General features: G+C 39.2%; 1 protein-coding gene across 1 annotated transcript; it reads left to right on the forward strand.

The window, feature by feature from the left end:
* The first annotated feature begins 897 nt into the window (after positions 1 to 897).
* LOC130084390 (all trans-polyprenyl-diphosphate synthase PDSS1-like) lies at positions 898 to 12,353 on the forward strand. The gene is made up of 6 exons (XM_056249792.1): positions 898 to 962; positions 1,343 to 1,398; positions 2,681 to 2,807; positions 2,993 to 3,123; positions 3,217 to 3,358; positions 12,306 to 12,353. The coding sequence occupies exons 2-6, from the start codon at positions 1,385 to 1,387 to the stop codon at positions 12,351 to 12,353; spliced, it is 462 nt and encodes a 153-aa protein (XP_056105767.1). The 5' UTR covers positions 898 to 962; positions 1,343 to 1,384.
* The last annotated feature ends 1,169 nt before the right edge of the window (positions 12,354 to 13,522 follow it).

Genomic DNA, 13,522 nt, shown 5'->3' on the forward strand with positions numbered 1-13,522 from the left:
GCGAATGTCATGCGCTGTAATAGTGAAAAAAAAGTCTTAGATCAGATGAATGCAGTCGTGTTTGTAAAGACCTCCTGCCTGAATGTGTTAAAGGTCAAGAACTCATTCATTAGAGACTCACTGCTCGGTATTGCATGCCATTCAATGTCACTGGTGGACAAGAATGTTGCACAGGAAGTCTTGTGTTGTGCTTGTGTAAGTTGTGTTGGCAAATGTTAAGACATATCCTGAGCACAGTTTGCACTATTGTTTTGATGGGTACTTTATGTTTTTATTAGGTTTTATTCCGACAGGGCCCTGTACATAATTTTAACAAACCAATGATCCTTGCAAGGTATGTCAATGTCATGGATGTGATAATGTCAGTGGTATTTCTCCACAGTGTTTCACATTGCTATAAAAGTGACTCTTATCGAACTCTCTTTCATTACAACTTCCATTCTCACAGAATTCTTGTTCGTCCTTAAATGTAGCGATGACGACGGCCGATAGAAATAAAAATAATGTGAAACCATGTTTTGTCATTACATCAAACGTACAGGCATATTATTTTTACTATTTGTCCTGTAACCTACTTCCTTACATCACGTAACTAGAGGAAAACATCAGAACTGTCACACAAACAATCCTTCAATATTCCACCAGAGGGCGCTCATCGGCTCAAAAACACGAATGCTCCATTTATGCCATATTCGGGATTTTTATGTCTTTTTGGAAATTTATACGCGTTATAAACCATAACTGATTAAATCTATTAATTGAATGGGTTCAGAAGCTGTCGTACAAATGGAAACTCTCGTAACTTTCTCACTATAATGACTAACTGTGGAGCCTGTGCTGGAGGAGCAGTGCAGGAGCTGCTGTAGTGCCGGACTGGTGTTGTGGGCTCAGTCAGCAGAAGAGCTTTTACACACACGGCTTCAGCAGGCAGAAGAAGCGCGTCGTCCTCCGCTGTGACACAGGTAACGCGATCACACTGATGATGATGATGATGATGATGACGATGAAGGTCACCGGTGTGAGCCAATGAATGACAGATCACATTAGGTTTGAAATGAGTGCGAATGTCATGCGCTGTAATAGTGAAAAAAAGTCTTAGATCAGATGATTGCAGTCGTGTTTGTAAAGACCTCCTGCCTGAACTGTGTGTTAAAGGTCAAGAACTCATTCATTAGAGACTCATGTTCCGTATTGCATGCCATTCAATGTCACTGGTGGACAAGAATGTTGCACAGGAAGTCTTGTGTTGTGCTTGTGTAAGTTGTGTTGGCAAATGTTAAGACACACTATATCCTGAGCACAGTTTGCACTATTGTTTTGATGGGTACTTTATGTTTTTCAGGCTTTATTCCTGCAGGGCCCTGTACATAATTTTAACAAACCAATGATCCTTGCAAGGTATGTCAATGTCATGGTGTAAATGTGTACCACTAGTTAGTGCTAATGTGTATAGGTACACTGGGGCTAGTTGTCACTCAGGGAACGTGTAACATGGACTATTACAAAAAAACTATTAGGTTCAAAGTCTAGTTGTATAATGTTATGAGTATAACTTATGACAGTTTCAGGTAGCCAAAGCAGTTGTGTGTTTTAAAAATAATAATAATAATAATTTAAACAAAACTATTTAATTAGTTCAGAAGTTTGAGGTTAGCAGGATATATTTCTCTTTAAAGATATACATAGTTTGTTACAGTAAATGCATTTAAAATCTTACAAAAGATTTGTTTCATAATCATGTTTCCCACAAAAATTAAGCTGCACAACATTTCAATATTGATAGTAATTCAAAATGTTTCTTGAGCAGCAAATCAGCATATTCATTATTTTCTGAAGGATCATGTAAGACAGAAGACTGGAGTAATTAAATTAATTACATTCTACTGAAATATGTTCATTTATTATAAATATATATTCAAGTCGAAAAATGTTATTATATACATAAAATAACTTCATATTATTATATAAATGATCTCTCTCCAGTCTCCATATATATTCCCCCCCCCCACAAAAAAAAATTGCATAGATATTATGTGCTGGGCATCCAAGATACAAGTTTGTGTTTACATATGTGTGTGTGCTGTGTGCAGGTATTTTGTATATATAAATGCACACGCATGCATGTATATAAGAAATACTTGCACGTAAATACATACGTTTATACATAATTTATATTATAAATATTTTATATATAAATAATACATTTTTCAAAAATATATACATGCATGTGTGTGTATTTATATATATACAAAATAATTACACACAGTACACCCATATATTATTATGTAAACACAAACTTTTATTTTGGATACGATTATTCGCGATTAATCGTTGCCCAGCACTAATATAAATATATTTAAATGGGTGATTTGGTAAAATGTGTTTATACGACCCCATTCAAAGTTGCAAAGCCTTTAAACAGCCTTTAATATTACAAATGTATAATATTAATATGTGATTTTAAGAACATTACATCATTTTAATTATACATTTTAAATACATAAATATATTGATTTTCAAAAATAAACCAAACCTAAGTGTCAATTTGTCAACTAGCCCTGCTCTCCCTTATTTATAGATTCATTCATACATGCACATTGTTTGATTTTTTGTTAATAACTAAAAAAATATGTTTTTTTTATTGTGTTTATTGAATCTTTTTTCCATGTTTGTGTTTCAGGCACAGCTCTAGATGTCTGTTCTCAACTCCACGGGTCTGTTGCAGTATACACAGTGATGCAAAGTTAAAAGATCCTTTCTCACTTGCACAAAAGGACTTGCAAGATTTATATGAAGACATAAAAAAGGTACAGCAAGAATACTGCATAGTTCTACATAGCGTTTACCACTAAACATTGTTTTTCTTGTCCACTGTTGTTTTATGAAGTGTTATATTTAGTAATTATTAATGCCCAAACACTTTCCACCACTTCTCTGAGATGTTTTATGCTCTTCTATGCGCTCAAACTGACCTTGTTAAACGTGTGTTCAGCAGCTGCTCGTCTCTAAAGCAGAGCTCAAAGCACTCTGTGATTATTACTTTGATGGGAAGGGGAAAGCCTTTCGACCGATGATTGTGATCTTGATGGCTCGAGCTTGTAACGTCCACAGCAATAAAGAGGGGTGAGAAAGCACTTCAGTGCTGTGTGTGTGTGTGTGTGAATTCCTAATGTGATGCGTCAGTCAGTGTTAATAAGGCACATCTGATGTCCTCAGGGTTTTGCTGCCGGCGCAGCGCTCTATCGCTATGATCTCTGAGATGATCCACACTGCCAGCCTGGTGCACGATGACGTTATCGATGACTCGGACACAAGACGTGGGAAAAACACCATTAATAAATTGTGGGGAGAGAAAAAAGTGAGTAACTGTGATTTTCTGCTGTTGATCGCACATTTTGGTACTTAGTTGGTGTCTAATTTGAAATCTGAAGGAAAATCAGTTGGAACTATGGAATCTTGTTTCCGCCAGGCAATAATAATAATAAAAAATTAAAGCTGCAAGCAGCATTTAGCGGTGTTCAAGCAGTTAAGCCCTTTTAGCACATAAGCATTAAAGACATTTAGCAAGCATGTAACCACTGACATAATAGATGGAAAACCGTTTACCATGATTTACCATGATACTAGCATGATTTACCATAATTTTACCATGATTAACCATGTTCTAGTATGATTTACCATAGCTTTACCATGATGTACCATAGTTTTACCATGATTTACCATGTTCTAGTATGATTTACCATGAATCTAGCATGATTCACAATGTTCTAGTATGCTTTACATGATTTACCCTGTTGTAGCATAATTTACCATCGTTTACGATGATTTACAATGCTCTGGTATGAATTACCATGAATCTAGCATGATTTACCATAATTTACCATGTTCTAGAATGATTTACCATGAATCTAGTATGATTTACCATAGTTTACCATGATTTACCATGTTCTAGTATGATTTACCATGAATCTAGCATGATTCACAATGTTCTAGTATGCTTTACATGATTTACCCTGTTGTAGCATAATTTACCATCGTTTACCATGATTTACCACGCTCTGGTATGAATTACCATGAATCTAGCATGATTTACCACAGTTTGACCATGATTTACCATGTTCTAGTATGAATTACCATGAATCTAGCATGATTCACCATAGTTTTACCATGATTTACCATGTTCTAGTATGATTTACCATGAATCTAGCATGATTCACAATGTTCTAGTATGCTTTACATGATTTACCCTGTTGTAGCATAATTTACCATCGTTTACCATGATTTACCACGCTCTGGTATGATTTACCATGATTCTAGCATGATTTACCATAGTTTTACCATGATTTACCATAGTTTTACCATGCTTTACCATACTTTTACCATGATTTACCATGTTCTAGTATGATTTACCATGAATCTAGCATGATTTACCATAGTTTTACCATGATATTCCATTTTGTAGTATGCTTTACATGATTTACCCTGTTCTAGCATGATTTGCTTTAGTTCAGAATGTTGTTGAAACTCAAGGCTGTTAAAATGAAAGTGAGCCAATAAGTGGTCTTCTACTGCCCTCTGCTGGCCACTCTACTTATTAATAAAGTCTTTTTGCATTCATATCTAGACACACACACACACACACACACACACACGTCATTATGAAAATATATGAAATGCTTATAGACCATTCAAATATGTCTTTGCAAGCTATTAATCAGATTATTCAGGATTTATTCAGAAACATGGGACTACACACACACATTCTGTTGTAGATAAAGTGATTTGAACTGTCTCTCATTCAGGATTAACATTTGTCTGTGACACGATGCTTCAATAGATGAATTTTGACAAAATGTGAGTGTAAATGTTAAAATAGTGATTTTATAAACTCTAAATAAGAATTATAGAATATTAGTAGTTAGTAGCATGACAAAATGACTATTTTAAACAGCAGAATCGTGAGATATAAACTGACAATTCTGAGAGAAAAATACTTTATATCATGCAATTCTGACTTCATAACTCGCAATTGCAACTTTATATCTCACAATTTTGAGAGAAAAAGTCGCAATGACATTTAAAATTTTTATTCCAAGGCGGAAACAAGCTTCCATACATTTCATCCCAATATTACAAGAAAAAAGGCAGTATATCAAACCTGTAAGAATTTTATGATATTTTTATGTGACATTTTTTTTGTATGACATTTTCCCCCCAAAAGTCTCATTAACTCTAACAGATGTTTTACTTAAGCGTTTATTGTTATTCTCCTTGAAATCATTACTGTAATGCTGTAATTTTTACCATATTCAGAATCAGGGATGCAAACTTGTCACCTTGCCACCGAATAGGTCATTTGTGTGATTTGTGTAGATCCGATGGGTTTTTAAAATTGCTTTCAAACAGTCCTGCTTGTATTTGTGTGTGAGCTCTTGGTTTCTATCACAAATGTTTCCATACAACGTGTTTTTGCAGCGCTGAATATTGTAGCCAATCACAGGTAGGGTTGTGACGGTTATTATATAACCGTGAAATCGATGGTTAGTTGAACACTGTCATTAGAACTCTATAACCGCCAAAACAGTGCTATTACAATTTTTTTTTTTTTTTTTTTTATCAAAGAGAATGTTTAAATACTAATATCAGCTTACGAGGGAAACGGAGGCGGAGTTAGTGGTGCTTCGGAGGCTGCTTCGGCTGGAGATGATTCGGGAGAGGTCTGTGCACCTTTACCGATCAGAGCGTGCGCTGACACGGAGTAAAGCCTTGTTTATCCTCGACGCGTCCGCACGAACACGAAGGTGCGCCCAGCAAAAATGATGCGTTGGGTGCGCAAGACCCCATTTCGCTTGGCTGTGTGCACGGCTCTTTTTGTAACAGCGCGTGCGACGCCGCATCCGAGGATGAACGACTTAAAGCCGAATCTGTCCGAGCATGTAGGCTACTACGTCTCACCGCACTGGCACCCAGTTTGCGCGTCTAAATTGCAACGTTTTTTTGTTAAGGTTTTGTTTACTGTGTGTGATTTATTTAAAGGTGCTATATGCATTTTTTAGCGGCCTCTATCGGTGATGTTTCAGATTGCAACCAATTATTACAAGAGCGCTCGTGCTCTTGCGTGTGCTCGAACACAAGAGCGAGCACGCATGGTACCGGCCACACTGAGACTTTCAACACACCGGAGAAAGCATCACACAACATGCTGGAAACTCATGTAAACTCCCACTGCAACGTTACAATAATAGGCTACTTTTATCAGCTTGACGTTGAACTAATGCTCCATGCTCGTACCATGATAATGTTACATTTGTGGTGTTAAGGCATTTCACTAACTATTCGTGTATCTTTCACAATCAGCAATGTCAACATAGGTGAATGTATAATATGATAACGAAAACGGTTAGTGACTAGACTGAACAATTTCAGTGTAACAGTAAGATCGTAGGATGTAACATTACTGTACTGAACGTGTCTGGAAATGTGTATTATAAACAATATGGTAGTAGTGGGATGAGTGACGTTAGACAGTAGATCTAGTACATAAAATAAAAGTTACATCCTAAAGCACCTACTTTTTGTTATCTTGGAACAGTCTTTTGTATTCATTTCATGTCTCATATATGTTGTAGTTTACCTTGCTATTTCATTACAGTTTACCATTATTTCAGCATATCTGAAAACTTGTAATTTATCACAATAAAAATAGCGGAGGTCTCTCCATAATTCAAACGCTCTGCCGATGTTGATCCGTGTTTTCGTCCTAAGTCGATCCGATTCACGTTTGGCCTGACGAGCTTCAGCAGATAAATGTTTGTTTTGTTTTGTTTTTTATATTTATGTGGAGTTTGTGTTGGAGTGTGTGTTGTGCTGGAGGCAGGTCGTTGTTTGGTGTTATCAGACTCCATGTCGTCAGCTGCAGTGCCGTCGCATAGACTGTATATAAAAAGGAGAGAGGCTCGGGAGCGCGCATGCACGTCACATCCGATGGATTTCACAGGAAATCCGACCCGGAGACTTCACATATAAATAGGAATACTGGCCTTCAGAGGTAATAGCAAAACCCGACAAGTGGATCATTATAATGTGTGATTACAACCCCTTCACACACAGGCAATAAAAAAAAGGATTCATTTTAAAAGAAAAGTTACATTTAGCACCTTTAAAACAAAGCACGTTCATTGCAACGTTTGTTTTTTTGTTTTTGTTAAGGATTTGTTTACTGTGTGTGATTCATTTAATGGAAAGCACATTCACTTCTGGTTGTCTTGCTGTTCATTTTAAATGAACGTAAAGCGAGTTGCTAATCAGTGTCTGCTTGTTTATTCAAATTAAGTTGACCTATAACTAATGAACAGTTATTCAACCGACCATCCTATAACCCCCTTCCCCCAATGCCACGACGACGACAACGACGGTTATGTTACGAACCGTCACATTTGACTCGCGTCATAACCGTCATCACCAATTCTGAAACCGGCACACCCCTAATCTCAGGCATGTCTGTGTAACGCAATGACCAATAAGAGGTGTTTACTGTAAGTTAGTCAGAATCTGCTCAATACCCTTCAAAACACTGTTTAACTAAGTTCTACACGCTTGCAAATCATCTCATTATAACAAAGCGTAGACATTATGTAAATAAGAGATTTATATATAATTTTTACAAAATAATTTTGAGACTGCGTAAGTCATTAAAAGTTGCATTTTCAGTTGAATTTCGGGAAACCACTTGAAACGTTTGTTGTGTTGAGCTATTTCTATGACTTTTGTTTTGATTTTTTCATTGCAAACAGCTGAAAGTCTGTACATTTTGCAAATAAACCTGATTTGTATTATATACAGTGTGTATTTAGATTCATTGATGATAACAGGAGTTTTTGCGTGAGTGAGCAAAGTCAGCCGCGTTATAAAGGGAGCGCTTGGTTTTCTATATTTAAAATGTTATGCAATCAAGGGGAACCACCAAAGAGCTTTGACACAAATTGAACACTTCTTGATATATATCATAGCAATGTGCAGTTACATTCTGCAACTTTTTCATGCATTCTGATTCATTCATATATTGTTTCTTTTGCAGGGCCATGCATCAGAAAGTCAGTTCATGTAAATATATGGCATAAACGAAATAAATACTTATGAATGAAGTATGAAGTACAATTTCCAGAAAAACTGAATCTTTAAGTATACATAGCAAAAGCGAATCTAGTGAAACATGCACCAAATAAATGCACCAGAAGCTTCCTAAAATATATGTTTGTTTTTTTTGTATACAAAAATACCACTGATAAAAGTATAGAAAAAGTATTTGGACTTAAATCTGTCATAAAAATAAAACAAACCTTTATCTGATGATGTCAGGCTATTGTTGCAAGAAAATGTATACTGAAATAGTGAATCAGTTGTATTACATAGCCATTGTCTTTAGCCATAAATTGTGGTAAATATGAATATATGTTGTTACAATGCTATTCTCTGGCTTAGTGTGTGAATTTAATCAGCTCAGTGACACAGATGAAAATATCTGTTTATATAACACTAATTAATGTGTGTTGTCATTGACAAATAAATATACACAGTTTGTATATATATATTTTATTATACTGTCTGTATGTATTCACATAAGACATGTACTCATATACAATTACAATATAAATATTAAATATTGGAAATTACACAAAATTTAGCAAATATGCTACATAAATAGTCCATTTGGTCTAAGCTGCCTGGATCCGACTGTTGGTTGTTGACTTTGATAGCCGTCCGCTGCTTTTTTTGTGGGGCTGATCTGTCCACTCCTGCACTGTCCTGTTGAAGGAACAGACATAATCATGTAACGCTGACCAGATTTAATGAGTGATTCTTAAAGAAAATCGAAAGAAAATTTAAATAGCATAGTTAAAGGCAACGTTTACTTGTTTGAATACATTTTAAAATAAGTAAAAACTAGCAATATAAGGGACTTACAGAAGCTTCTGTGCTCCATAGACACACGCTCTTACTCCATCTGGACATGGGTGCTCCCTCGGGAGACCTGGGTGGTTGCTGTGGGGAACACAGTGGAGCAAGTGTTCTCTGTGGGGTCTTGGCAGGCACAGACACTCCCTTTTGCACATTCTTCTGCTGATGCCCCCACCAATCCCTCAACTTCTCCCTCTGCTTCCTAGGGATCCTGAGTTTTGCAGAAGACACATTTTGCGAATGCTGCCTCAGTAGCTCAGGGTTTTTAGCATCTCTCTTCTCGGAGATCTTGTCAATAACAAGTACTCCCTGTGTGCAACAAACAGGCGCTATCTCAGGCTCAGGGATCTTTTGATTTTGTTCTCTTTGTTCTTTTGATCTCTTTGTGATGTTGTCAGGCATGGGTGGTCCCTGCAGAAAAGTGTAAGGCTTCTGCTGCAGCAGCTCCTGCCTTAATGGCTCAGGGATCTTAAGTTTGGGCCTAGGTCCCATCTTGTCCTGCATGGGTGCTCCATCTGAGGAGTATGTGAGCACCTTTGAGGACGCCACTGGTGCCCTCTGTAGAGACTGGATGGGCATGGGTGGTCCCTGCAGAAAAGTGTAAGGCTTCTTCTGCAGCAGCTCCTGCCTTAATGGCTCAGGGATCTTAAGTTTGGGCCTAGGTCCCATCTTGTCCTGCATGGGTGCTCCATCTGAGGAGTATGTGAGCACCTTTGAGGACGCCACTGGTGCCCTCTGTAGAGACTGGATGGGCATGGGTGTTTCAAAAGAGGCATGTATCAGGTGTTTAGTCAAATGTAATGGGATCCTGAGTATTCCTCTTTGTTTGGACCCTATGGGCACAGGTGCTCCCTGTGTGGATCTGGCGGGCACAGGTGCTCCCTCTGTGGATCTGGCGGGCACAGGTGCTCCCTCTGTGGATCTGGCGGGCACAGGTGCTCTCTGTGTGGATCTGGCGGGCACAGGTGCTCTCTGTGTGGATCTGGCGGGCACAGGTGCTTCCTGTGTTGATCTGGCGGGCAAAGGTGCTTCCTGTGTTGATCTGGCGGGCACAGGTGCTTCCTGTGTTGATCTGGCGGGCACAGGTGCTCTCTGTGTGGATCTGGTGGGCACAGGTGCTTCCTGTGTGAATCTGGCGGGCACAGGTGCTCTCTGTGTTGATCTGGCGGGCACAGGTGCTCCCTGTGTTGATCTGGCGGGCACAGGTGCTTCCTGTGTGGATCTGGCGGGCACAGGTGCTTCCTGTGTGGATCTGGTGGGCACAGGTGCTTCCTGTGTGGATCTGGCGGGCACAGGTGCTTCCTGTGTGGATCTGGCGGGCACAGGTGCTCCCTGTGTTGATCTGGCGGGCACAGGTGCTTCCTGTGTGGATCTGGCGGGCACAGGTGCTTCCCGTGTTGATCTGGCGGGCACAGGTGCTTCCCGTGTTGATCTGGCGGGCACAGGTGCTTCCCGTGTTGATCTGGCGGGCACAGGTGCTTCCCGGGTTGATCTGGCAGGCACAGGTGCTCTCTGTGTGGATCTGGCGGGCACAGGTGCTTCCCGTGTGGCTCTGGCAGGCACAGGTGCTCTCTGTGTGGATCTGGCGGGCACAGGTGCTCTCTGTGTGGATCTGGCGGGCACAGGTGCTCCCTGTGTGGATCTGGAAGAGAAGGGTGCTCCCTGCGTCATCTTCTGCCTCCACTGCGGTGTGGTCTTCCGTGTTGCATCTGAGAAGCCCGAGTGCTGGAAATGAGGCTTCTCAGATGCATTACTGAAGACCAGGGATGAGGGACATGATGTTTCTCCCGCCTCCATTGTTTCCCCCCACTGGCCTGAGATGTCCCCGTACTCATAATCCTCAGGTATGGGGTCCGAAACCTCCATTATCGCCCACCACCGTCCCGCAGCAAGGGCCGTAGTAAGCTCATCTGAGTACTCAGTAGATGATGACTGCTCTGCACTCTCAAAAATGGTGGGCATGGTTGACAAACTCATATCGATGTTAGATATGTAGAAAATGAACTGGAACTGAACAATACTATTTGCAATGTATATCTGTGAAACACTATGAAAGAAAGAGAAAGGGAAGAGATGATTTGAGTAAACATACAGTACAAGAACCTGAAAGCTTGTTGTCTTAAGCCCAACGTAAACCCACATTCCGCATTTTGTCATCTGAAGTTCAACAGACATCCATGTGTAGGCCAATTTTTGTGTTCGCGCTAACGGTGTGTGCTCAACAACGCATACGGTAGGTGATTGTTAAGATAGAAGGATGTTGACACGACTCAGTACTGCTCTTTGACATCTGCTAAAGTATAAATAGGAAATTGTGAGTGTCACACTGGTCCACCAACTAATAGCTGTGCAGACAAGACTGTGCACAAGATGGAGCGGAACGCGGAAAATCAAGTAGGCCTTTAATTTTCTAAAAAATACAAATAAAAATGTATACAGTGTATGCCCAGTGGCGATCCATCAGAAGAGTCAAGTGAGGCTGAGAGCCTCCTTGAAATGTATTTAAAATGAACAATGAAGCTAAAAAAGTTAATTGTTATTTTTATCAATTTACCTACTAATGTGAATAACTCCGATGCACATAACGTAAATGTATATATTCATGTTTTATTTTGCCGGTTGTCGAGGCAAATTTGATTGATTTAAACAAATCAGCTTAAGGCAAATAAGCTTTCAGAATCACTTCAGTGTGTCATCAGATCTGCTATCATTTTGTCATTTGAATATAAATGATCTACAATTATATAAATAAAAAGATTTGATCATTATTGATTCACATATCATGCTCTCATTTCCACACAAACCAGTGTAGCCATGCCTATTTATTTATCTAAATGTAGCAACAGCTAATCTATACAATAACATTCCACAGTTTAAGCAGATTCTTCTGCAAATTATATAAAGATTCAAATTCAGATCCCCAAACCCAGTGTAAAAAGCATAGGCTACTCACTCAATCGCCGACTCGCTACAAGAAGAAAAAATCCGCTGCACTCATTATAACGTCACCGAGCGTTCTGAGGAATGCGGCGATCATTATGACGTACTCGACCGCGAGTTTGTGAGGGATGGGAGACCTAGGCTGTTTCGTTGTATTAAAAGTGAACATGCAATACAAACAAAGACTGACTTAGCATTTTTAATTCATGATTGTTGATACAAAAACTAACGCTGTTTATTTGTTAGCATTTGCAGCTGGTGCATAAACAAGACCAAGTAAAGCTGCGGATGGGTAGCCATATTTTATTATGAAGCATAACAGACCACTGAAACAAAATGAATCAACAGATATTACAATAAAAGCCCATTTCTGAAACAGAATACAATTCACAAAAAAGTTCCTCTAGGCTATCCTGGTTTTTTCCCCTTCTATTTCTAACAATAGCCTAAGTTAAGCAACATTATCAGATGAGGAAGAGTGCTGTCCCGAACATCAGTAGGACGTTGTTTAAAATAAACAAGTTGTTAATATTACATGACTTACATTTTGATCTATATCGCCAATGAAAATAGTTCCAAATAAATCTATAAATCGTTGCGCATCTTTGAGAAACGGTTTCCCTGACTGAACTTTCCATAAGTTTAGCGGCTTTAGATGCTCTCTGAAGCGCAGACAGAGAAGCGAAACATAACGACGTCTTTTATCCAAAAACCCCCCCCAAAAACAACAACAAAAAACTGCTTCTTTCAGGTTTTTAAATCATTATTTATGTTATAATGTATAGAGGGTTTCACGACGCGTCATCAAACCAGAAGTCGGCCATTTTGGAGGCACTGAACGTAAACAATGCCATTGAACTGAACGGACTCGCAAATTTGGCTGATTATTGCTGCTGAAAAATGGTCGAGTTTTGGTCTGTACTAATCGGTCGCATCGGGAAAAAACATTTCGAGTTCTATCTACTGCTAAAAGTTAAAGAGAAGAGTGTAAAAAACTGATGAAAGAAGGCGTTTGTGGTGAGGCACAGCATCAGCTCATCAACCACATGACATGTGTTAATGAAGCGTTGACTATGGCTAAAATGTTGACGTATTTAACTATGGCTACATTCACACTGTCAGTCCAAATCCGATTATCTTTGTATCCGATTGGAATCTGATCTAAAATGATGTCCACACTGTGTATCGCAACTGTTCAGATCCGATGTGTGTATCCATGCAGCTCTTGGGCAATATGGCACTGACATTGTGTTGATGGAGGGGTTTGCATTTGCAATCGAGATGTCGTCTTATTTAAATTTTACAACATGGGAATGTGTAGCCGCCGCGCTGGACTACTGCGTCTTGAGCTGCAGAACTGTATGAGGATATTATGCACTACAGCTTTTTTTCCGCGCTAGTTTCAAAATATGTTTCAGAAATAATAATGTTCTGCTCGTCCGGCACTTTGCAACAACACAGAATTGTTTCGACAGCGACTTTCAGCGTGTTTCCTCTAACAACGTCTGACGTTTACATTTAACGTGAGAGTCACATACCACGCGAAATCCGATCGTTCAGACTGAAGCCGATGCCCTGATATGTGATTTGAATAGGATTTCAAACCACATATGAATGTAGCTTG

This window comes from Rhinichthys klamathensis, unplaced genomic scaffold (assembly GCF_029890125.1).
Source record: "Rhinichthys klamathensis goyatoka isolate OS25496 unplaced genomic scaffold, OSU_Roscu_1.1 h1tg000064l_1, whole genome shotgun sequence".
Lineage (NCBI taxonomy): Eukaryota > Metazoa > Chordata > Actinopteri > Cypriniformes > Leuciscidae > Rhinichthys > Rhinichthys klamathensis.

Coding starts and splice junctions, on each gene's coding strand:
- LOC130084390 (XM_056249792.1), top strand. Junction 2,808..2,992: donor TATATGAAGACATAAAAAAG/GTACAGCAAGAA, acceptor ACGTGTGTTCAG/CAGCTGCTCGTCTCTAAAGC. Junction 3,359..12,305: donor AATTGTGGGGAGAGAAAAAA/GTGAGTAACTGT, acceptor AAGTTCCTCTAG/GCTATCCTGGTTTTTTCCCC.